The sequence below is a fragment of the Acipenser ruthenus genome, chromosome 9 (genome assembly GCF_902713425.1).
Source record: "Acipenser ruthenus chromosome 9, fAciRut3.2 maternal haplotype, whole genome shotgun sequence".
NCBI classification, from domain to species: Eukaryota; Metazoa; Chordata; class Actinopteri; order Acipenseriformes; family Acipenseridae; genus Acipenser; species Acipenser ruthenus.
In genome coordinates, this window is record NC_081197.1 from 37326652 (window position 1) to 37354329 (window position 27678).

Consider the following 27678-nt stretch of genomic DNA (forward strand, 5'->3'; position numbering starts at 1 on the left):
GCGCTGGTTCTTTTATAAACCCCCAAATTAAGTTCCTTATTTGCTGAAAATAATTAACAGTTTTAACGTTTTACAATTAGAAAATCAATAATAATTAGAACTGTTTCAATGTGCAACTTGATGTTTCTTTTAAGTTTTAGCATTTTAAATGTGATTTTTTAAAATTCATTTGAGCAATAATACAAATGAACTGCACACTGTAACTGTAATCACAATCTAATTAACATTATAAGATTTCCCTGTTTTGAGTATTATTACTTATTATTATTATTATTTTGTTTTATTTAGCAGACGCCTTTATCCAAGGCGACTTATAGAGACTAGGGTGTGTGAACTATGCATCAGCTGCAGAGTCACTTACAACTACGTCTCACCCGAAAGATGGAGCATAAGGAGGTTAAGTGACTTGCTCAGGGTCACACAGTGAGTCAGTGGCTGAAGTGGGATTTGAACCGGGGACTTCCTGGTTACAAACCCTTTTTCTTTAACCACTAGACCACACAGCCTCCTTTACTTTAGCAATTAAATCACAGATTCATGGCCCATTAACATTATTAATCATGTGTATGTACAAAATAACACCTCTTACCGCTGGGAGCCACCATGACTGGTTCACTTTGCCTCTGTTCCTCACCAGAGGGCAGGTTTAAAGAGATGACCAGTACCACCCCTAGGCTGGTCCCGACCCAAAGACATGGCGAGAGAGTCCCATCGTTCTTACGCCCATACGAGTCCATGAAGTACAGTGCTGTTATGGTTTCCTTGGATTCCTTGTCAATGCTGGACACACTGGAGCTACGGGAGCGGCTGAAGGAATTGTCCCGGCTTTCTATGGAAACCCAAGAAGAGATTTCAACAAAAGTAATTTTCTAGATTGTGTTACATTTTTCTCCAAGGCAATATTAACTCAAACCTAAAAACATGTTTTCCAACAGCTTGCCCAATATATTCTATAGAAAAGGAATGCTGATATTCAGAACCAGGTGCTGTTAAAAAATTCTCAGAAAGAACACTACAGTTGCTGTCATGTGTTTAAAGAAGTTTATCTTGAAAGCCTTGAAGGCACAATAGAGCCTACTAACGGTAATCAAACAAGCTAACCCAGTTGTTACTACTGCAATGAATTAAAGCAATCTGAACTTGTACAAAACATATTGATCTAAATAGCAGGAACCACTTCTTGTGATAAAGATGTCTGAAACAGAATAAAAATATTGACCGACCTTTTAGAATCATACTACTGAACAATTTACTGTACTGTTATTCATTTTCCACTAGATTGTGTTGAAAATACCCTTTTGTTTAAGTAAAAACAGTAGCTTCAAATGTCATTGTAATTGCCTTTTTTTATATGTTCTTAATATTTCCAATACTGGATTCTATTGCTCCAAAATTGACTTATTATATTTCTTTACTAGGCAGCTGAGCCTGGCTGAGTTGAATGGGAATATCGTGAGAATGGAACGAGGTAAAGGTAAAATATCCATAAAATAGAGACAAGGGAGATACAGCTACTTATTCTTTATATATACAGCTCTGGAAAAAGTTAAGAGACCACTGCAAAATTATCAGTTTCTCTGGTTTTACTATTTATAGGTATGTGTTTGGGTAAAATGAACATTTTTGTTTTATTCTATAAACTACTGACAACATTTCTCCCAAATTCCAAATAAAAATATTGTCATTTAGAGCATTTATTTGCAGAAAATGACAACTGGTCAAAATAACAAAAAAGATGCAGTGTTGTCAGACCTCGAATAATGCAAAGAAAATAAGTTCATATTCATTTTTAAACAACACAATACTAATGTTTTAACTTAGGAAGAGTTCAGAAATCAATATTTGGTGGAATAACCCTGATTTTCAAGCACAGCTTTCATGCATCTTGGCATGCTCTCCACCAGTCTTTCACATTGATGTTGGGTGACTTTATGCCACTCCTGGCGCAAAAATTCAAGCAGCTCGGCTTTGACAGGCCATGACAGGGTCTTGATCTGGTGGTCCTCCATCCACACCTTGATTGACCTGGCTGTGTGGCATGGAGCATTGTCCTGCTGGAAAAACCAATCCTCAGAGTTGGGGAATATTGTCAGAGCAGAAGGAAGCAAGTTTTCTTCCAGGACAACCTTGTACTTGGCTTGATTCATGCCAAAGCTGCCTGATTCCAGCCTTGCTGAAGAACCCCCAGATCATCACTGATCCTCCACCACATTTCACAGTGGGTGCGAGACACTGTGGCTTGTAGGCCTCTCCAGGTCTCCGTCTAACCATTAGACGACCAGGTGTTGGGCAAAGCTGAAATTGGACTCATCTGGGGGTGCTTCAGCAAGGCTGGAATCGGGCAGATTTGTCTTTGTGAAGGACGCATGAATCAAGCCAAGTACAAGGTTGTCCTGGAAGAAAACTTGCTTCCTTCTGCTCTGACAATGTTCCCCAACTTTGAGGATTGATTTTTCCAGCAGGACAATGCTCCATGCCACACAGCCAGGTCAATCAAGGTGTGGATGGAGGACCACCAGATCAAGACCCTGTCATGGCCAGCCCAATCTCCAGACCTGAACCCCACTGAAAACCTCTGGAATGTGATCAAGAGGAAGATGGATGGTCACAAGCCATCAAACAAAGCCGAGCTGCTTGAATTTTTGCGCCAGGAGTGGCATAAAGTCACCCAACATCAATGTGAAAGACTGGTGGAGAGCATGCCAAGACGCATGAAAGCTGTGCTTGAAAATCAGGGTTATTCCACCAAATATTGATTTCTGAACTCTTCCTAAGTTAAAACATTAAGTATTGTGTTGTTTAAAAATAAATATGAACTTATTTTCTTTGCATTATTCGAGGTCTGACAACACTGCATCTTTTTTGTTATTTTGACCAGTTGTCATTTTCTGCAAATAAATGCTCTAAATGACAATATTTTTATTTGGAATTTGGGAGAAATGTTGTCAGTAGTTTATAGAATAAAACAAAAATGTTCATTTTACCCAAACACGTACCTATAAATAGTAAAACCAGAGAAACTGATAATTTTGTAGTGGTCTCTTAATTTTTTCCAGAGCTGTATATATATATATATATATATATATATATATATATATATATATATATATATATATATATATTCAATATGAAAATAAATGTAATTTAGGAATAAAAGGAAAATATAAAAAATACATAAGATGTGATTATAGCATAATTAGTTGAACTTCCTTAAAGAAATACTGCAAGTCTTGTCTTAACATTACTGTACCATGATGGAACATTATTAGCTGACCCCAGGCTGACCCCGGTATTCATAAGCTTCCTGCATGGTCAGACTTCAGTCCGGCTCCAATGAGTGTGAGCCATTTCAACACTCCTACTTGTAACTTCACAATAAAGTATTACAAAATGGTTCAGTACAAGTTTTTCTCCCTGAATGACCAATTATTTTTGTCCCCTCACCACACAGCTCAGGAGAACTGAAGGTTCAGTGGGTGTCCTCCGATCCGACTACCAAGCAAGCTTCCTCTTTTACACCCAGGAACTCGAGAGTGGATGTCAGTGAGCGACCGGCCTCTGGAGGAGAGAGGCCAGCCCAGTAGGTGTCCGCCTGAGCTCACTGGGTGTGGGTTTTGCCTCCCTAAGCCAATGCGACACTCCCTTAGGAATCCCCAGCAAAGACCAGCGACTTTCCAAAATCACGATGCAAACCTGCCCTCCCCTGACTGTATGACTCACCCTGCACACCACACGGCTGTGCTTTTATCAGGTGAGCCACTGTGGCACCCTGAATCTTTTTGCAGCAGTGGGTGGGTCATCTAAACCATTTGAGAATTTAATATTCAAAGGAAATGGTAACACGTATTTTGTAATTATTGACCAGTAATCATCCCTTAAAAGAAAAAAAAAAGAAAACTATTATTTCTAACCCTACCTCCTCATGCATTTCCAATATACAATCCTACAGAGCTGCCTCATAGGCTGCAGCAGTAACAATCGTGCTCTTTTGAACTCCATGGAAGGGAATCTAATGAAGCTTGCAATGGTCAACATGCAGGTGAGTTCTTACCTTTCTCACTCCATGTGTAACTGGCAGAGTGGTGTTCATCTTGCGAGTAAATACTGATTCCATGTAATTGCTGAAGCATTGCCCGTCTTGATGCGTAACCTACTGTCCCCAAAAAAGGCATGCATTGCAAGAGGAACAAGTTCAACCAAATAGCATCCAATAAAAAAAAAAGCCGAGCAGCAGATAGTATAGAGTGGTGAAACTGAAAGGGTAAGCACTGTCTCTTTTGATAGTGTCACAGTGTTTACATGAATATCAAATGTAAATGATTTTTTTTGCCATTCTGTATATTTAATAACCCCCTGACAATGAAAAACAAATATTGTAGTACAGTACTGGCAAAATAGCAACTCTATTATCATGCTGAGCTTTCTGACATACATTCCTGGCATGCCGAAATGTCAGAGATACATTAAATTAGAATTCTTAACATTTTTGCGAAGTGCTTAGAGTTGCTTTTCTCAGGTATTTTTTATTGGATTTGATCATTCAGATTGAAACCATTACACGTAGCAGTCGATAGCTGCTGAGCATACTAAGACCCATTTTAGAGCTAAAGTGTTTAACACTGCTTTCTTGTAAGGATAAATTAGTTTAGCATGGCATACAGTGTTTGATATAACATTACCAGTGCATATGCAAATTTAATAAATTGGGACAAATGGTAACATTATGATACAGCGCATTTTATGATCTGGTACAAATCACTAAAACAGGTTGCGCTAGTGTACCTCATTATACTAATGATGCACATGTGTTATGTATTAATAATACATACATTAATTGAGTTGTAAAATCCAAGAGTTTACTTTTACACTTGAAAAGGTTTGTCTCCCATTCTTTAAAAAATGTACATAAAGTCATAATGCTGACTTGATAGAGTTATCCTGTTTATAACATGTTTCACATTTCATTCAACATTTACTCTGTGAATTCATTTTAGATATGGCTATGCAATACTGTAAGATGCGAAGTTAAAAGGAAAAGCCTCTTCAGTTTCATCACTATGAGCATAAATAGTATTAATAGCATTCTCTTAAAGTAACACAGTTGTAAGTTGATAACAGGTCCAAGTATAAAGCTTTTATACCAAGTGTTTTGGAAAAGAAATCTGCCTAATATTAAATTCACAAACTTGTGTGAGCAACTATATATAAAAAAGTACGCTATGTGCTTAAAAAAAAAAAACAGCACCAAAAGTTCTGAGAAATGAAAAGGAAATGCAAACAGGAAATCATCTTCTCCATCTACTTGTGTGTAGCTCTGACTGTAAGTTATAACAGAAATTTCGTAACAGACCCTTCCCTTTTATAAGAACTAGACCACAGAGTTCAGTGGTAACAGTTTCCATCAGTATATTTTTTTAAAAAGGGTATGTTATGCTTTTTGCTACTCAATATTGTTTCTTCTGCAGTTTATAAAACACTAAGGCTGCCAAATTATATTTTAAAAAGATCACATAATTCTACCACACATGAAGACATAAGTAGTGATGTTTTGCCTCCAAGTATAAGTGCATCCTGCTGACACAGTGGTTAAGCCCGTCCGGGCTGATGTATGTGAAACTAGCCAGGCATAAGCTGTGAAAGGGTTGTAAACGTGCATGGTAGAGACATTTCATACAAAAAGTTTTTTTTTTCTTGGAATTCTCCTTTGAAATTATTAACAGAAATATAAGCTACCAGTTCCTTTGCAAATTTATAGTTTATTTTTATTAAAAAAATAACTGTTTTAAATGAGATACAGTTCTGCATTTATATGAATATAAATGTCTGTTTTAGCAAATCACCACTGTGTGCACTTCAAGAGATCTGGTATTAACAAAAAAATAAACAGCATAATGTCTATAGAAAATAGTAGTTCAACAAACCTGGTTAACCTACTTGATTCTCACCAGCCATGTAAATAGTTTACATTCTATTGCATTAGCTGGCAGTGTTATAGTGTTAACTGTTTATAAGAATGGAGGCATTTTTTTTTTAGTGAGCCAGCTTTTGAAGGGCAGTTCTGGTGCTTGGCCTGGATGATAGAGCAACTGCATCTGGAGTTCAAGCAATATTATACACCATCACAACCTGTACAACCAATCAGACTACTCCGTTGCTTTAGGATATGTCACGATACACTACAGCTTTTGATTTCTATAGTGTATGAAATGGAACTAGTTTAAACTGGAAAAAAACACTCCATGGAGACTACTGCAGAAGAGAGCAAAGTAAAAAAAAAAAAAAAGTCTAGATTTATTTCAGATTCTGAGAGAAGAAAAGCTAAAGGAACTAAACAGAACATGTTTTAATGTATTTTTCTATAAAGTAATGGTGTATAATAATGATTTGTTTTTAAGTGCAGTGAACTTGGAGGTAAACATTCAAAATTATAAAATAAACCACTTGTCAGCAGTGTGGAGTAGTGGTTAGGGCTCTGGACTCTTGACCGGAGGGTTGTGGGTTCAATCCCTAGTGGGAGACACTGCTGTTGTAACTTTGAGCAAGGTACTTTACCTAGATTGCTCCAGTAAAAACCCAACTGTATAAATGGGTAATTGTATGTAAAATAATGTGATATCTGTATAATGTGAAATAATGTGATCTCTTGTAACAATTGTAAGTCGCCCTGGATAAGGGCGTCTACTAAGAAATAAATAATAATAATAATAATAATACACTTCAAAACAAATTAAGCTTAAGCATCCCTTGAGCATATTAGAGGGGAAGCTTATGGTCATAATCTGAAGTTAGGATGCAGAATACTTCCAGGGGGTGGTGGGTGTTGGGTCTGTGCATTATTTAACTTGCAGAGGGTAAGGACTTTTATTCATTAGGCATTCAGAGATGATTCCTTTACGGCTTTTGAATTTAGTTCACATGCTTCAGAGTAGACAACAGTTATGATGGCTTTTATTGGAAAGAGATTCAAGTAAGTTGGGGTGTTTTGTGTTGTTGGAAATGTCATATTTATTTAGAATATTTATTAAGCAATTATAGAGTATTACTACATTTGTGATTAATGGCACTATACACATCCAGGAATGCAATAGCCTTTCTTACTGATGCTAATATGACAAATAGTATTGTGAATGCCAGTTCTCTCTATTCTAATTTGTTAGATGCAAAAGCATAATTGTTAGTTAGTGACAACTGTGACAGAGACAGCAGACGCAACAGAAATGTTAAGGGCAATGCTTCGTCAACACAAAGGAGCAAGAAGACAAGGATTAACACCACTGGGCTGTTACATGTAGACACTTAACACAAAACGCACATTCGATTTATTCAGCCATAAATGCTGAAGCAAACTCTGCATGTCAATTGCTTGCCACAGTATCATAGTCAATAGGAAAATGTTTACCTTCTTATGAGTGAATTTACCATGAAGATATGGAAACTGTTATTGTTGTTTGGTAAGTAACTTTTTCTAGACTGTCATCAAAAACATTTATGAGGGTTTTCCTTACCACAAACAAAGAGCTAGCTGGAGACCCTACTGAGAATAAGAGTACATTTATGACAGTTCCTTTAATTACACTGCTGTTTTAGTCAAATCTTGTCACATAAAAAAGTAGCCAAATGCTACATTTCTTTAGTGTTTCATCTTCCTTCAGATAATATTATGTCAATCAAAATTGTTATGCATAATGGAAATGTCATATTTCTCAGGTATTTCTTTTTGAAGTACCAAATCATTTGTTGTTACAATAATAGCTTTAAATGTACTAAGTATTTAGTAGAATAACAACATATTTAACCTTTAATGTCAAAATATTTTTTATATAGAGAAAAGATCCCATTTCATGTACAAAACACAAAATAAAATAAGGTATTGCATATTTAAATCTTGGGTAAAACTTTATTTTCAGAATATTAGGCATTTATTATGTACCTATTTGTGACTAATTAGCACATAATACATCATTTATAGCCTTGTAATAAGGGTATGTTAGGTATTTATTATGCTTATTCTCAAACATGCCTTACTAACAGGTTGCTGGACATTAATAAAGGTTTGCATGCCTCATACTAAAGTAAAGACTCTTCTTGACCATATTAGGTCCTACTAGCTGCTGGTATTTGATTAATATCTTGGTAATAAAGCAGCAAAACAAAGTGGACCATGCATGGATAGCACTCTATCCCAGAGCTGGGCTTTGTTTCCAATAAAGGGATTATTAGGAGGATGTTGGTCACTAGTAAAGAGTTTTGCAGCCCATATTCTAAAGTAAAGGCTTATTTTACATTACTTAAGAACTTATTAACAGCAGATGTCATTAATACAGTTTTGATCTAAGAAGTAATGCACAAAGAAGCAATTATCACCAGAGCATCTTTAATCAGTTGTGCAACCTGTATACTGAAGTGAAGACTCCAGGCACCCCATGACGCTCTTACTCACATTAATGAACCTGACAAAAAAATAAATAAATAAGTTGAAGTAAAAAAGAAACAGACAAATCCTTTTAATTAGGAATTTATTTGGGTTTTTTTGAAAGAACTGTTAAAACTTGCTATATAATTATTTTCCCAGTAAAACATACAATCTTAAATTGGAAATATTTTTTTTCCAAAAAAGGTCAGACTGTAATACTTGGTATCAGTAGACAACGTAACATTTGTTAAAGTTTATCTTTGTTATGAAAAGTTATTTTATTAAGGTACATGTGTTTAAAAAATATTCGGTACGTTATAAACACAAACATAAATGCATTATCTTTACTTTAAGTATATTTAAAAATCTTGGCAAAAACGGTGCACGTCATGAAAAAATAACTGGTATTTGTGACATGTACCTTCAATTAAGATGTGTAAATGTATATTGTTGCACTTTAATTAAATAGAAGTTATTTATATCCAAAATAACATTTTAATTACCTACTCCCTGTTTGTGTGAATGTCAGATGATACGGCCGTACTGCAGTTTGTGTTAAAATGTAAATACTTTATATTAATACCATAATGCAGTATTTTACGACAATCAGCAAAGTTTTTTTTTTTTTAATTTATTTATTGCATCTTTGTAATAGTGGCTTGATGCGGGAATCTGATAACTGCAATATTCCATACTGGTGTACCACAATAACTGATAATGACTAATACAGAAACATTTTTTTTTTTTTTGCTTGGAGTGGAAAATGAAAAAAAATATCTTACTTTTTTTACTTATATATGTGTATATATATATATATATATATATATATATATATATATATATATATATATATATATATATATATATAGTGCCTTGCATAAGTATTCACCCCCCTTGGACTTTTCCACATTTTGTACTGTTACAACCTGGAATTAAAATGGATTTAATGGGGATTTTTACCATTTGAATTACACAACATACTTAACACTTTGAAGGTGAAAAATATTTTTTATTGTGACACAAAAGTTAATTAAAAAAAAGACATTTGTTGGTTGCATAAGTATTCACCCCCCTGAGTCAATACTTGGTAGAAGCACCTTTGGCAGCAATTACAGCTGTGAGTCTTTTTGGGTAAGTCTCTACCAGCTTTTCACATCTGGATCTTGTCATTTTTGCCCATTCTTCTTGGCAAAATTGCTCAAGCTCTGTCAAGTTGGATGGGGAACGTTGGTGAACAGCAATTTTCAAGTCTTGTCACAGATTCTCAATCAGATTGAGGTCTGGGCTTTGACTTGGCCATTCTAAGACATTCAGGTTCTTGTTTTTAAACCACTCCAGTGTAGCTTTGGCTGTGTGTTTAGGGTCATTGTCCTGCTGGAAGGTGAACCTCCGCCCCAGTCCCAGGTCTCTTGCACATTGAAACAGGTTTTCCTCTAGAATTTCCCTGTATTTGGCTCCATCCATCTTGCCCTCAATCCAGACCAGTTTTCCAGTCCCTGCCGATGAAAAGCATCCCCATAACATGATGCTGCCACCACCATGCTTCACCGTGGGGATGGTGTTCTCAGGGTGATGAGCAGTGTTGGCTTTGCGCCACACATAGCGTTTTGCGCTAAGGCCAAAAAGTTCAATTTTGGTCTCATCAGACCAGAGAACCTTTTTCCACATGTTTGCTGTGTCTCCCACATGCTTTTTGGCAAAATCCAAATGGGATTTGATATGGGTTTTTTTCAGCAATGGTTTTCTTCTCGCCTCTCTTCCATAAAGCCCAGCTTTGTGGAGCGTCCGGGTTATAGTTGTCCCATGGACGGTTTCTCCCATCTCAGCTGTGGATCTCTCCAGCTCCTTCAGAGTTACCATTGGCCTCTTGGTTGCTTCTCTGACTAATGCCCTCCTTACCTGGTCACTGAGTTTTGGTGGACAGCCTTCTCTAGGCAGAGTCGCGGTTGTGCCATATTCTTTCCATTTTTTAATAATGGATTTAACGGTGCTCCGGGGGATGTTCAAAGTTTGGGATATTTTTTTATAACCCAACCCTGTGCTTTTCCAGAACTTTATCCCTGACTTGTTTTGATAGCTACTTGGTCTCCATGATGCTGTTTGTTTAGATATGCTCTCTAACAAACTCTGGGGCCTTCCAGAAACAGGTGTATTTAATCTGAGATCATGTGACACTTTAATTGCACACAGGTGGACTCCATTCAACTAATTATGTGACTTCTGAAGGCAATTGGTTGCACTAGAGCTTATTTAGGGGTGTCACCTCAAAGGGGGTGAATACTTATGCAATCAAGACTTTTCAGTTTTTTATTTGTAAATAATTTTGAAAAATATGTAGATTTTTTTCCCCACTTCAACATTATGGACTATTTTGTGTAGATCAGTAACAAAAAATCCTAATTAAATCCATTTTAATTCCAAGTTATAACACTACAAAATGTGGAAAGGGGGGTGAATACTTATGCAAGGTACTGTATATATATATATATATATATATATATATATATATATATACAGTGCCGTGAAAAAGTTATTGCCCCCCCTAGTTAACTCAACCCAATTAAAGAGGTAATTAGGGTCAGCTGTTTGAGTACTTTGGTTAACAACCAGGCCTGATTTGGGCCAGCCCTGCCCAATATAAATTTAACTAACTTTGGCCCTTACCATCAGAGTGAAGTTGTCAGCACACAGGTTCTAGAGGCACCTCATGCCACGAACAAAAGAAATTCCTGAAGACCTCCGGAAAAAAGTTGTTGATGCCTATCAGTCTGGAAAGGGTTACAAAGCCATTTCTAAGGCTCTGCTCCACCGAACAACAGTCAGAGCCATATTGTCCAAATGGAGAAAGTTTGGGACAGTAGTGAATCTTCCCAGGAGTGGCTGTCCTGGCAAAATCTCTCCGAGCAAGGCGTAAAATCGTCCAGGAAGTCACAAAGAACCCTAGAACAACATCCAGGGATCTGCAGGCCTCTCTCGCCTCGGCTAAGGTCAGTGTTCATGACTCCACCATCAGAAAGACACTGGGCAAAAATGGGATTCACGGCAGAGTAGCAAGGCGGAAACCATTGCTCACTAAGAAGAACATGAATGCTCGTCTCAAGTTTGCCAAATAGCACCTGGATGGTCCTCAAGAGTTCTGGAAAAATGTTCTATGGACAGATGAGTCAAAAGTGGAACTTTTTGGCTGACATGTGCCCCGTTATGTCTAGCGAAAACCAAACACTGCATTTCACAGTAAGATCCTCATACCAACGGTCAAGCATGGTAGTGGTAGTGTCATGGTTTAGGGATGCTTTGCTGCATCAGGACCTGGACGCCTTGCCATCATTGAAGGAACCATGAATTCTGCTTTGTATCAGAGAATTCTACAGGAGAATGTCAGGCCATCCATCCGTGAGCTGAAGCTGAAGCGCAGCTGGGTCATGCAGCAAGACAATGATCCGAAACACAAGTCTACATCAGAATGGTTGAAGAACAAGAAATTTAAAGTTTTGGAATGGCCTAGTCAAAGTCCAGACCTAAACCCCATTGAGATGTTGTGGCAGGACCTGAAACGAGCAGTTCATGCTCGAAAACCCACAAATTTCACTGAGTTGAAGCAGTTATGCATGGAGGAGTGGGCCAAAATTCCTCCACAGCGCTGTGAGAGACTAATCAATAACTACAGGAAGCGTTTGGTTGCAGTTATTGCTGCTAAAGGTGGCGTAACCAGTTATTGAGTCTGAGTGATTACTTTTTCACACACAAGAACATAAGAACATAAGAACATAAGAAAGTTTACAAATGAGATGAGGCCATTCAGCCCATCTATAGACATTGTCTATACCATTTAGGATTTTGAATGTTTGAATCAGATCGCCGCGTAGTCTTCTTTGTTCAAGACTGAATAGATTCAATTCTTTTAGCCATAACATTACTTCCCTTGATTTAAATTCAACACTTCTCAGAATACATCCGAGCATCTTGTTGGCGGTGGCATTGGGTGTTGCATAAATTTCTTTAATAAATAAATTAAATATGTATCAAATTTTTGTGTTATTTGTTCACTCAGGGTCCCTTTTATCTAATATTATCTAATATAAGCCTGTAGATTTACTGTTTTGTTTTGTTTGCTGCTACTGTGGTATACATAAGTTAAATTAAATCAACTTAATTAAAAAAAAAATTAAACTGTAAAAACTCTAATCAAAAAATAGTTAAACAATTTTCATAGGGCCCTAATTATTAATGTTAATTTGTGATGTTAAAGCTGAAAATCATGATAGAAATCACATTCAAAATCCCAATTTCTGTAATGTTAATAATACAGAACAGAAAAAAAAGTACTTTGTTTAAATTTCTAATGTTATTGCAAATTTTATCCTTTTACAAGAGATTGCTGATGACCTTAGAAAACCAAAAAAATGATACATTATACACTGCACCAGTTGGTGCTATTTAGGAATGCAGAATGTATCTGACTTTTTGGAGAAAAATATTTCCAATTTAAGATTGTATGTTTTACTGGGAAAATAATTATATAGCAATTTGTTACAAGTTTTAACAGTTATTTTTTTTTTTTAAAAAAATCCTAATTAAAAGGATTTTGTCTGTTTCTTTTTTACTTCAACTTATTTATTTATTTTTTGTCAGGTTCATTAATGTGAGTAAGAGCGTCATGGGGTGCCTGGAGTCTTCACTTTAGTATACAGGTTGCACAACTGATTAAAGATGCCCCAGTGATAATTGCTTCTTTGTTAGATCAAAACTGTATTAATGACTTATGTTGCTAATAAGTTCTTAAGTAATGTAAAATAAACCTTTACTTCAGAATATTATTTATTAATTATTTATATTTATTTAGCAGACACCGTTATCCAAGGCGACTTACAGAGATTTAGGTGTGTGAACTTTGCATCAGCTGCAGAATCACTTACAACTACGTCTCACCTGAAAGACGGAGCACAAGGAGGTTAAGTGACTTGCTCAGGATCACACAATGAGTCAGTGGCTGAGGTGGGATTTGAACCGGGGACCTCCTAGTTACAAGCCCTTTTCTTTAACCACTGGACCACACAGCCTCCTATAACCATATGGACTGCAAAAGTCTTTATTAATGACCTATATGCTTCTAATAAGCTCTTAATTGATAATGAAACCACCACTTCAGGATAGGTGCTTCAAAACTCTTTACTAGTGACTAACATCCTCCTACTAAGCCCTTTATTGGAAACAGCTTGCTGGCTGCTCCAATACGCCTTTATAAGTGCAAAACTGTATGTGGGAGTATTGAATCACAGACAAATAGAAAACGTCAGGTTTAATCCAAGAGGCTCACCCAAAACAAGACATACCTAGTTATTATAATAAAGATCTAACCTACCACAAGTAGTTATATTAACATATACTGCTTTTATTACAGTTTTAACATTATATAACTCAGAAAATAACTACATTAATACATTTGAACATATTGTTAAATAACTGTTCTGAGTTGTTTCTAGATAGTTTTCTAATGTTTAAATACTTTTATTTATTTTAATAAATGGGGGAAACTTTGTCCTTGTTGGTAAACAGAACCCATAATAGGAATAATTAGTATTGCCTCTTCTGAGCTCCAGAATGCAGACAAATATTGATAGATACAGAACACCTGAAAACAGAAAACCACACAACTGTAGCAAGACAGATGGCTACCCTGTGGAAGGAAAGACTGAGCAGACTGGGGTACATGAAACAGAAATACAGCCAAGGGATAAAACAGGTTCTGAAGAAACAAAGACCTGGTTATACCAGTATACAACAGATATGGACACACACAGCCAGGTAGTTACACAAGAGGGATTCAACACAGATGCTCTTGTTCTCCTCACCAACTGTGTTTTATTTTCCTTTTTTTATACAGCATGTGATTGGATTAACTGTGAATCAATTAGTTTTGTAAATGGCAAAACTAACATTTGGGGTATAAATCATAATATTTAGGACATTATATGCTTTGGCAATCTGTATATTCTTTAAAAAAACAGAAAACACGATTTGTCATTGAAAAGATGTGTCCAAATACAGTGATATTAGGGATGATCCTGTTTACAGAACACTTTATGAGCAGATAATACAGTTCAATTATTATGAACTTAAACAAATGTAGGTTATATGTGACATCTTGTTGACTTTTAGGGACATTCTACAAAACAACGCCTAAACGACAATGGCTTTAGATTTAAAGATTCTCTCTTTAGTTCTATATTAGAGACTGCATAATTCTAAAATGGAAAAATAAAATAAATTGGAAGAAAATCATCAGCATTATGTAGAACTATCCAATCACACCTGCCAGTCACAGAGACCACAGTGCTTGTGCAAGTTCATTTTCATCCCTACTTGCTATAATTTCAGTCATTGTTTTGGTCAATTACAGTTGTCAAACATATTATCTCATAAACTATGTGTAAACTCTAGCAACTTCTACAAAAAGCAACTTGCATAATAATAATTGTGTATTGAAGCTGGGGCAGCAGTGTGGAATAGTGGTTAGGGCTCTGGGTTCAATCCCAGGTGGGAGACACTGCTGCTGTACTTTACCTAGATTGCACCAGTAAAAACCCAACTGTATCAATGGGTAATTGTATGTAAAAAGAATGTGATATCTTGTAACAATTGTAAGTCGCCCTGGATAAGGGCGTCTGCTAAGAAATAAATAATAATAAATAAAATAAGCTGTTTATGAAAATATAACAAAGGTATGCCCATTAGCAGTTAATTATTAAGTTAAATGTAGAAGCTACTATTTTTTGTATCCCTAACAAAATAAAGCAGCAGCTCAAAAGAAGGCAGGCATGCAATAAGAAACAGGCTGAGACAAACACACACCTTCTGTGTGGGAGGCAGGCAAAGAGATCTCCATGCAAGCAGCAGACTGTGCTTTTCGGAAAGGGGGTCGGCTAGGACCCCAGCGGTTCAGTTTAGCACCTTCAGTGGCAGAGACGCGCTTCCCAGTGCTGCAGGGCTGTGAGGTGGGGCTAGTGCAATGTCCATTTACATTATCTGTAATAATGGTAAAGCATTAGGAACAGAGCGCAGGGAATGAAAAACAAAGAAGGCAACGTTATGGTCATAGAAAAGAAAAACTAAAATAGGTACCTATTGGGATCAATTTTCGTTCTCTTTCATGCTCCAGTAAAGTTTATCAAAAAAATGTTATACAACTAGAAAGGAACAACTTAGTGCACACCAGTTTGATTCAGATTCTTGCTAGTTTTTTTTTTATATATATACTGCCTGAAACAGAGGTTGCTTCCCATCTACAGAGTGGAGTCCAATAGGAACTTACCTAAGGAGATTTGCAAATACAGGGGGTGGTTTTCCACAGAAGGCAAATTGTCATGTCATAAATTTACTATGGGCCAATGGTCCATAATTAAAATAATTTTTAAAAAATTCATAAGAATAAAGTCCAAATGTTTCATTGCTTCAAAGAACGAAAATTGTCTCCTTGTAGAAAAAAAAACAGCAGTATAATTTTGCGTTGAATTATACCATTACTAAAATGAATTGAGTTGAATTTAATATGGAACATCTTTAAGCAATTGTGACAACATTAGGCCACCAGTATAATCTATGTAAAAATCCTATTAGAATAAAAGGTAAACATAGCACCTTAAAAGGTGTTTTTAGTTTTTTTTCGCACATGTACAATATAATATAGAAATACACATTATTTTAATACTGGTATAATGTAAATATAAAAATATGATATTTATATAGGCAATGCATTTTTTGCAGAACTCAAAACTAAGCAATGGTATTGGTAAATTTACAACAGTTTACAATACAGGATACCTCCTGGCCATTATTTTCAGTCTGACATCTAAGAAAAGAAGGCATGCTTTTGAGACCAATATGATAAAACCCCACATCTGACTGGATAACTGTGGACAGAAAATGTAGTTTGTCCCTTTAAATGCCCATGAGTTTATTTTTATCAGTCTTAGAATATATTACTTCAGGTAAGGTACTCTGTGAATGAAACCAGTTGACATTAATTACTATGGAGGTATTATTTAGCCTCATAAATCAAATGTATATCAGATTGTCAACTGTTTTTTTTTTTTTGTTTATTTTTTCTACAGCAACATTTGGGGGTAGAAATGGCGCTCCATAACTATTTTAACTTTTAATGTTGACAGGCTTTATGTAATACAATTGGGATGAAAGGTAATTTTCTTTGTGTATACACTGGGTGATAAAGAAAACAACATATACGATAAATTCAATGTGCTGTAATAGACACCCTGTGAATTGATATTAAGAGTGACCAGCTTTCAGAAAGTGGATATCTGAACACACTTTTGCTTACATTTAGCTCATAATGAGAGTCTACTGTTATCAGAGTCAATACAATATATATAGCAATACAAACATCATACAAACAAGACATGAGTTAATGACCCAAACAAGACCTTGGTAACACATACTATCCATTTACAGGTACCATGTGCAGCACCATCGATACTAGGACCCCTGAGTCACAATTGTTCAGTAAATAATTATAGTAGGTGTTTCTATGTGAAGCACTGTGTTTTATTTTAGTTTGTGTTCATACATTTTTTCAAGCAGGAGGCACCTTCTGTAAAAAAGATTGTGAGAAGGGTAAATGCACAGGAATGATTCCTAATTCAACACTGAAAGAAAGTACTCCATTACCTGATTACATTAATACAAATACAGTATATTAAGCAATTGTTTTATCATGCACAATTAAAACAATTAAAAATGATATAGTAGCACATGTAAAATTAAGCTTTTTATTTATTGCAAAAGACATTGTAGTCCCATACTCAAGCGTTTGCACTGTTAAGGTGAATTAAGTAACACTATCCACAAAGTGTTAAGGAATGATTTCAGGAATCTCCAATATTAGTACTTAAATCAGGTTTGCAGTACACAAAATCTTTTTCAAAAAGCTTTAGAAGTTCACTCTCATTTGTTAAAGCACTGTTTAAACTAAGAAAGTGTTTAAAAACCCTTAAGGGTCTATGGATTATCCTTGTGTTTCACATGAGACCCAAAAGTCTTTTCAAAGCGTTTAATTCTAATAACTTTCCATGTTGATGTTGAAAAAACACAGTGGCTTGCTTTCACATATTCTAATAGTAATACGTGATCATCGCACTTTGAAAACGTGATTGTGAATAAAGTGAATGGCAATCATGTGGTTTCAACATGTGTTGATTGTGCGTTAATTAGGTAATGGGGAGAGGGTATTAGTTCTTTGGTCCTAGATTTGTAAAATCAGCAGATGTTCTTTAAAAGATAGGAGTAAATTATAGTAAACGGAAGTAAACACTTTGAAAATGCAGTTATATATATATAATTAAAATATGACCCCATCCAGGTCAGCCATTTTAATGATCCACAAGCCCTAAGCTGATTGGGTCATATTTCTACCTGAGATGTTAACACATACAATACAATCACACACCTCTTTGATCTATGAGTAATTTGCTTTTTTTTATTACTTTGACCATCCTAAATTTAAAGTTGAAATCACTAGGCAATAAAACCAAGTACACTACACTAGTCTTGAATTGTCTTGTTTAATTGACTAATTGATTGCTCATTGAAATAACTTGAATTTGCTGTTATGACCCTGTGAAAGTGACTGAAAGTCAACTGGAACAAAATAGCCACTGGTGCATTGTTTTATAATAATTGTTTTATTCCTTGCATACTGGTTCAGAGGAGAAGATAGTCAAGCACAATGCAAAACATAAATGGTTTAATGAAGTCTGAAAGCTCCAATTACCGTACTGGCAAGATGAGCTATGACAACAATAAATAAAGACATTTTGCTAGTCTTTCACAGTATTGATCCATTTGGGTATTATATATATATATATATATATATATATATATATATATATATATATATATATATATATATATATATATATTTAAATACCAGCACATATTAAAAAGTAAAGAAAGGGTGCTGATATCAAAACAAATAAATCAATAAATAAAAGGAATAAAAATGTCAAATGTAGCCAACAGAACCATATGATCCGAGAAATGACTACTGGTACTTGGTTAATATGTCTAATATATAAGAATGTCCAAAAGTTTTTTTTCTTTTGTTTTGTTTTTTAAAAGCTTAAAACTGTTGGCTTTCGCCTACCGTACCAAGATCAGTCTTAAGATCTGTCGGCAGACTTAACTTTCTTGGTCCTTTAACTGCAACAACAGAAAAAGGAAAGAAGGCAGTAGTTAATAATTAAAAAGAAAGAAAGAAAACTACAAAAACAAACCAAAAAAAAAAAGAAGCGTGCAATATGTGCACAGAGTTTGCAAGCAAGCGTGTTGGCCATGACAATTGCATGCTTAACCTCAGACAGCCATCTACATTCCCAGCAAGACAACTTCTACTGCAGCTCCATGCCCAAGAGCACAGTGTAAGCAGGAGACTTTTTAGTCCAGTGACATTTTATCGTTTATGTGTATACATGTTAGCTTGTTCAATTTTAAATTATGTTATTTATACTTGATCATTTGAATAGGAATTACAAGTTTAAACTGTAAAAAAAAAGTGTTGGGTCAATACTAATAAACATAACGATGCTTAACTATAGTATGTTTCTGCTAAATAACTGACTGCAGCAACAGTTAGGTGTCCTGAGCCAAAGGCGAGACAGCTGTGGAGGATATTATTGCTATTATAAACTGAAAAAATAGATTTTCATTTGATTTGCATTCAATCACATTAGACAGCTTGAAACAGCTGCGTTCGCCTTACATACATTTATGTTATATGTATGTATTCACTCACAGAAAAAAATAGTCCACAGAGATTTATGTCAAATGAATCTAAAGAATGTACAGTATTTTGCCATTGGTCTAAAAGTATACAAGATGGATGCAATAACGACAAGAGAAAAGTGAGTTTCAGGCACCCTCTTGTGTTCACAGTTAATAATTGTGTATATATATATATATATATATATATATATATATATATATATATATATATATATATATATATATTAGTTTTTCTGACAAACTGACATAAGTTGTCTTATTTAGCAGGCATTAATGAGTACTGGTATTGAACGCATTAGAATGCTCATAAGGGGATGTTTAAGTACATTAGGTTTGGCTCCTGAAAACACATTCATAACAATACAAAAATACCAGTACCTGAAATATTTTGATTTTGAAATATCTGCAAGCGTTCATTTCTAATTCAAAAAAGGATCTCAATAACTGTGTATAATTTACTGCTTTTCATTACATGGTACATTGTTGTAAATTAATCATCTGCTGTAATAATCCTATGTGTTCTATTTTTACTGTCATTTACAAATATGTAATGGTTTAGCTTATTCTATGTATGCACATTATTATTATTATTATTATTATTATTATTATTATTATTATTATTATTATTATTATTATTATTATTATTATTCTAGTTATTATTCAATAAGGGTGCATATTTTGATTTGTAATTTTTTATTATTAATAACAAAACAAGCTCTGCATACATGTGACTATAGATAGATAGATAGAAATGCTTTATGTTTCACCAATAAGCTTTTCTCTTGTTGTCATTGCATCCATCTTTTTGCACACAAAAACGAGCGAGCCTTACTCAAGATGAGTGAGCCTGGCAAGCATGGACCAGTTGCTTCATTATTACAGTGATTACATTGAGACTTGAGAGCCGTGATGCAGAAGCAATGTCTGAGCAGGGCATGCAGGACATCTGCAACTCTGGTTACCCCTGATATTACTGTGCTGCTGCGCCTTTGTAACAAACGCTTACCATTGTCCAGCAAGTAAAAAACTGGGCTGCAGTGGCTTGCTTTCACATTTGCTGGGGTGTCTGGAAAGGTGCGGGGATCATTATGAGATGTGGTTGGGGGAGGAACTGAAATAAAATTAAAAAAAGAAAAAGAGAGTGCATCCTTGACAAAATAAAACAAAAAGTAAATAAATATAAAAATGAATTCTGTAAGAAAGCTTCAGGCATATCCGTCGCTCATCTAATCTCTTTGTGTTTTTATATACAACCCATGATGACAAATGAACAATTTGGAAAACTCCTTCCACATCTTGGTTAGAAGTACAGATAGCATATTATATTACAAGTTACTGTGTGTAAGGCACACGGAATAAAAGGAGAAAAAACACTCATAAAAGTTTTAATATTTAACCAGCCTTATGAACTATTTGCACTGTTTTTTGGTCTATAAAAAAAAAAAAATACTGTTAGGGTTCTTAATGTTCACAACATTGCTCGTTTTTAAATATATTTTAAACATTAGGCGATTCTCTTTACATAAACAAAAGCTTAGAAAATGGCAAACTAAGGGAAAGTTTGTATCTGCCTTTTTCATGTTTTATGTATACAATAATAATAACAAGTGGTATATTAACATTGATGGTATTATACATACTATTTGTAATAATAATAATAATAATAATAATAATAATAATAATAATAATAATAATAATAATAATAATACATTAAATGTTGACATGTACTGAAATGACAGTACTGGAGACAGAAAAGCAGGCATAGCAGCAACGCAACAGTACAGCTTACCACACTACCCAGACTTTACTATTGAAAAAACATATCTTACTTAAGCCATAAAGCATTAGCACTATATGTACTGTGAATTACAGAGCAATGGCAGGCCTACCAGAACATAAAAAAACTGTGTGTCAGAACAACTATTATCTGGAATGAGAAACATCATTGCTGAACTGACTTCTGACATTCTTCAACATGAAATTGAACTTTTTAAATGGAAACTGTACATTCAGACTTGAGGGTTGGTTTGAAATTGGCGAAAAATGTGTATGGTATGTTCATCGTTTGGTTGGCCTGAATAACTGAAAACTACACTATATATTATGTTGTTTTGGTCATATTTATAATTGGTCTTGATGATATTTGTTTCATTTTCAGATTATGAAACAGAAATAACATTGTGAGGCTGCACCAATCAACACTCAAGAAATACTGACTGAAAATTAGCTTCACGGACCATGCTCTTGAAAGTAAATAATCAAGATGAAAGTTACTTCTTTAATTCAATCATTTATGTTAACTACCCACAAATACCCATAGATTTGGAGTGAAGAATATAAACCTGGGAGTGTTGCCTGGACATGACCGTCATTAGAAGAACTGCAGTACAGTAAAGACAGGTCAACTGCCTCATCTTAGGGAGTTACCAGAACTAAATAGTGACATGTTTTGTGATTGTCCCTCCTCTCAAGCCTTTATAAAAATAAGATATATTGATACAGGTGCTACTGCAAATGCTTGTGCTCTCTTTGACAAGAGCTGGTTAGCATGTTTATAAAAGCAACTGCATAGAAAACACACACTTCTAACACTCCATTCTTTAAGGTCAATGAGGTGCACATCTCACAAAGAAAAAGTATTGTGTAACATTCTGTTAGAGAAAATGTACATTTTAACCATAACTTCAATCACTATATATATATATATATATATATATATATATATATATATATATATATATATATATATATATATATATATATGTACACACACACACACACACTTAGAGGTAATTAAGTCAAATCAATTTCATGGAATAATAATAATAATAATATGCAACACCATGTGATTCTATACATATTTTCTATTACAGATAATATAATAAAGGGTTCAAGCAGCATTCAAATTATACCATGCACATGCTGCCTCAAGCCTTAAGTATATAGTTCTTTATTGAACTTACCAGTACTAATATAATACACAAACACACACAACCCTTCTTAACACTGAGGACCCATTTCAGATGAAAATATTAATAGATCATTAGGATTACACAGCACAGCAATAACCACTCTGAAGTGATCAATCAACTGTCAATGACACCTTGCAGTCACTGACGTGATATATGTTTCCCAGCTCTGTGGATACACTGCTGTGTGCCTTGTGAAGTGCAGACTGTATGGCAACAATTGGTGTCATTAAGTGGTTAATTGGAAACTAAAAGAAGAACCCCTTTGAATTACTTGTTGCATTATCATCTCAGGAACGCCTATGATTGGAGGCAGCATTTTTGATACTCTGCATCCTAATTATCAATAATTTGTTTAAGCTCTTGGCTGAATTGAAACTTAATTGTTCAACATGACGTGGGTACTGTCATCCGGTAATGCATTTTTTAAAACATCCTCTCTTCATTGGCTTCAAGCGCGCAAGTGACTGAAGGTCAAATTCAGTGACATTTTTCGTCGAGGAAAACATTAATTTGGTAATTGAATATGGAGAAATATTAGTCTTAGATCAGTCCTCATAATTTAATGTATTGCAAGACTATAATGCCTTTTCTCTTTAAAAATGTGTTATATATATATATATATATATATATATATATATATATATATATATATATATATATACAGTACTGTGCAAAAATTTTAGGCAGGTGTGAAAAAATGCTGTAAAGTAAGAATGCTTTCAAAAATAGACATGTTAATAGATTATATTTATCAATTAACTAAATGCAAAGTGAGTGAACAGCAGAAAAATCTAAATCAAATCCATATTTGGTGTGACCACCCTTTGCCTTCAAAACAGCATCAATTCTTCTAGGTACACTTGCACAAAGTCAGGGATTTTGTAGGCATATAGTCAGGTGTATGATTAAACAATTATACCAAACAGGTGCTAATGATCATCAATTCAATATGTAGGTTGAAACACAATCGTTAACTGAAACAGAAACAGCTGTGTAGGAGGAATAAAACTGGGTGAGGAACAGCCAAACTCAGCTAACAAAGTGAGGTTGCTGAAGACAGTTTACGGTCAAAAGTCATACACCATGGCAAGACCGAGCACAGCAACAAGACACAAGGTAGTTATACTGCATCAGCAAGGTCTCTCCCAGGCAGAAATTTCAAGGCAGACAGGGGTTTCCAGATGTGCTGTCCAAGCTCTTTTGAAGAAGCACAAAGAAATGGGCAACGTTGAGGACCGTAGACGCAGTGGTCGGCCAAGGAAACTTACTGCAGCAGATGACAGACGCATCATGCTTACTTCCCTTCGCAATCGGAAGATGTCCAGCAGTGCCATCAGCTCAGAATTGGCAGAAAACAGTGGGACCCTGGTACACCCATCTACTGTCCGGAGAAGTCTGGTCAGAAGTGGCCTTCATGGAAGACTTGCGGCCAAAAAGCCATACCTCCGACGTGGAAACAAGGCCAAGCGACGCAACTATGCATGAAAACACAGGAACTGGGGTGCCGAAAAATGGCAGCAGGTGCTCTGGACTGATGAGTCAAAATTTGAAATATTTGGCTGTAGCAGAAGGCAGTTTGTTCGCCGAAGGGCTGGAGAGCGGTACACAAATGAGTGTCTGCAGGCAACAGTGAAGCATGGTGGAGGTTCCTTGCAAGTTTGGGGCTGCATTTCTGCAAATGGAGTTGGGGATTTGGTCAGAATTAATGGTCTCCTCAATGCTGAGAAGTACAGGCAGATACTTATCCATTATGCAATACCATCAGGGAGGCATCTGATTGGCCCCAAATTTATTCTGCAGCATGACAACGACCCCAAACATACAGCGAAAGTCATTAAGAACTATCTTCAGCGTAAAGAAGAACAAGGAGTCCTGGAAGTGATGGTATGGCCCCCACAGAGCCCTGATCTCAACATCATCGAGTCTGTCTGGGATTACATGAAGAGAGAAAAGCAACTGAGGCTGCCTAAATCCACAGAAGAACTGTGGTTAGTTCTCCAAGATGTTTGGGCCAACCTACCTGCCGAGTTCCTTCAAAAACTGTGTGCAAGTGTACCTAGAAGAATTGATGCTGTTTTGAAGGCAAAGGGTGGTCACACCAAATATTGATTTGATGTAGATTTTTCTTCTGTTCACTCACTTTGCATTTTGTTAATTGATAAATATAAACTATTAACATGTCTATTTTTGAAAGCATTCTTACTTTACAGCATTTTTTCACACCTGCCTAAAACTTTTGCACACTACTGTGTATATATATATATATATATATATATATATATATATATATATATATATATATATATATATATATATATATATATATGACCCTTAGGCCTAGACAGTACTGTCCACTTTATCTGGTTTATAAATTGTATTTGGTAATACAGTACAAGATTTGCCAAAAATATCTTTAAAATTCACATTGCTTAAAAGCCACACACAATAATAACACTAATAATAATAATCACATTATTTTTGAATCAAGCAATTTCAGTGCAAAAACGTGCTAAATAGGGATTCCGTCTTCAAAACCAAATACATGAATGCAGTGTATAACTTCATTCATATTATATTTACAAAGCAATCACACTGGACATAATATTCAGATTTTTTTGCAAATAAATCAATGCTGGCAGCATAACTGTAAGTACTGCATTTAGAAGAAACATTAAAGGGCGAGATGAGTTAGACAAATGAATGATAAAACATAAAATCAACAGAAACTGGATTATAGTTTCCAACTAAATTACATATTAAACCCTTTTGTATATGTAGTTGCAGAGCTTTTGTTTTCCATAATGTACTCACTAGTTAGATAAACCATGCCATCATCACAAGTCAATCAGAGACCTGTATTTCTGCTGCACAGATGCTAATGTACATAACCACTGCTAAGAATTCATAACACAGTGCCTTAACACAAGGAAACATTTCACTGAAATCATTATTCAACTTAAAAAAATCAATTTAAAAAAAATGCTACAGTCTGCATACATCTATTTATTTATCCTGTTCACATGATTTATAAAAAACCTAAAACAAACTGCTGCTGCAGTTCTAGCAGAGTGGATGTGTGAAGTCAATCAGAACAGCTCAGTGAGAGAACCCACTTAACACTGTGCTCAGTTCTGCAACTCCTGAGCATCAAAACTCCTGTGACAACACTATGAACTACAATAAAACTGCAGAAGCCATATGTAGAAACATAATCAAGTCTGCTTTGTGTAATGTGTGCTGGTGTCTAAAAATCCCTATTCCATTTTTTGGTGGATGATGTTTTACTCATGCATTTTTTTATGATCCAGTGAAACCTGGTTTGCATTCTGTTTATCAAACGTTTTAAACAGGAATTGAATATGATCCACTGGATTCTGCTTAACATAACAATATTCAAATGAATACACATACAGTATATTGTGTGATTTGCTTGATTTGTTTCCTAAAATCACATAATCTATTAATCAGTTTACAAAAGTTCACATCAAATGTCTGGAAGCACTAGCATGAGCTGACCTGCCTCATTACATGAAGTGCTCTAGCTTAATTGACAGTTTTTAATAACATTTGCCATCAAGATTTGATTTGATTCATAATGATTCATTGTTTCACAGGCAATAAGAAACCATACAAGGATGAATCATAAATCTAATAACTGCTCATCAAAAGGTATGTTTTAAAAACACAATACTGCAAGGTTACAATAAAGGCAATATACAAAAGCACTGTAGCTTAAAACATGCAAACTAGCATTCCTATAATTGGGAAAACAACACTTTCGTCAAATAAAGTTAATATCAGATTGTGTCATACCCTAGATACATGACTGGTACCAAAATAATATAACAGCTTTATAACTATACAGTTCTCTATCACCAACCAGACAACATTTCTTTAAAACAAGTTAAAATGTCGTTACCATTTTGTCCTCAAGGAAAAATATATTTGAAAAAAAAAATCTCAATACATGAGCATTAAGAAGCATAATTCATAATCTGTTTACACCCACCACCCCCCTCCAAAAAACAACACAAAAATAAATACAGATAGTGTAAGTACAGATAGGTAAGCTTCAATATTTCTCTATATAACGCTACTGTTTTACAATTTAGAAAAGTGCGTATATACTGAGGCATCAACTTCTTTTTATGTAGTAAATACTGATACTTTTCAAATGGAACCTTATAACAGGGATTCACTGTAGCAACTCTAACCCATTATATCATTTTGTATCTACATTTCGAAATTTCAAATCATGCCTGTGTACGAACACTACAGTACACGACTGGCATAACCCTGTGTTTTCTCCAATGGCTCCTTCAACTGTAATTTACAAAATCAATAAGTAATGGGCAGCTCCAAGCCCAGAGGGCGGTTTAACTGATTCAATTAAATAATTAAGAACATCAATGGAAAGAGGACTTGGGTCCAGATTCAATCTAAAACAAAGGTGGATGTGTGTTCTGAGAAGCTGTGAGAATTGTGCAGCTTTTGGGTTGCGATTTCTTTTACTCAAATCAAATTAAACAATTTCTGAAAAATGGGAGCAGAGATATAATGCAGGTATATTTTACCTTTTGGGAGGGAACTGACTTTACAATTTCTATGGAATCAGACTCACTTTTTATTGAAAATGATGCTGGATAATAGTGTGTTGGTTTATAGAGGTACTATGAAATCGAATACTGTCTAAAAAAAGGCATACATGATAAACTATTTGAACAAACATATGATAAACAACTATTTGTACTATTTGGTCAGTGGACATACAGTACAAGTACTGTCCATTGTGTTCATTTTATTTTTACTTTCTGCATTATGTAACAAGGATTTTACTGCAGATGTACCATAACCGATTTCATTTGGTCACTGTCCCTGTTAATGTTTAATGACAAATCCCCATAAGTCACCACTTTGCCCGTGCCGCCCCTTGAATTTTGGTTTAGATTTAATCTAGCCCCTGGTTAGGAAGGGCCACAGCTGCCCATCCTGACCTATCAATATCCTTCCTAACCTTTGAATTCACTTCCTAAAATCTATCACGCAATTATACTCCTGTATTTAAACTGTGCAAAGGTTTAATGAAAACACAGCAACCAATGGTATGAAACAGAAGCAGACTTTCATTACCTGATGTGGGAGACTTGCAGCGTTCTAGCTCCAAGGAAACAGGGCTGTCAGACAGCTCAGATAGACCTGAAAAGAAAATGTACAGGCTACATGTCGAATCGAAGGACAATGGCATCACCAAATCTTATGGTCCTTACAAGATACATAGATACAAGACACAAGATACACAAACCACTACTGCAAACCACTTTCCACCATGCAAGTGTATTCATCATAAATACATCTTATAGCAACCTTTTATTTTGGAATTCCCTGTTTAATATTTTATACTGTGTAGTGTACTACTGAATTTGCTTTTGCGATTAGTGATTTTTATAACACAATTCCACAGCCCATAATGCTGAGCCTAAACAGAATAAACTATTC

General features: G+C 35.2%; 1 protein-coding gene and 1 long non-coding RNA gene across 14 annotated transcripts in view; one reads left to right on the plus strand and one right to left on the minus strand.

Moving 5' to 3' along the window:
- The window catches only part of LOC117405672 (syntaxin-binding protein 5-like), a 188312-nt gene that overhangs the window by 5858 nt on the left and 154776 nt on the right, over positions 1–27678 (minus strand). For 2 of the 13 annotated variants that reach the window (XM_034008897.3, XM_034008892.3), the window contains 6 exons: positions 27313–27378; positions 20217–20321; positions 18578–18628; positions 15266–15439; positions 4052–4153; positions 590–829 (listed from right to left, as the gene is read on the minus strand). In XM_034008897.3, the coding sequence (XP_033864788.2) occupies positions 590–829; positions 4052–4153; positions 15266–15439; positions 18578–18628; positions 20217–20321; positions 27313–27378 (738 nt within the window). The remainder of the gene's footprint in view (positions 1–589; positions 830–4051; positions 4154–15265; positions 15440–18577; positions 18629–20216; positions 20322–27312; positions 27379–27678) is intronic. The other 11 variants (XM_034008902.3, XM_034008899.3, XM_034008903.3 and 8 more) reach the window with 7 other exon arrangements.
- On the plus strand, positions 751–3658 carry LOC131737918 (uncharacterized). Its single transcript, XR_009329490.1, has 3 exons — positions 751–861; positions 1419–1474; positions 3452–3658. It is a non-coding gene; the product is annotated as an uncharacterized LOC131737918 (long non-coding RNA).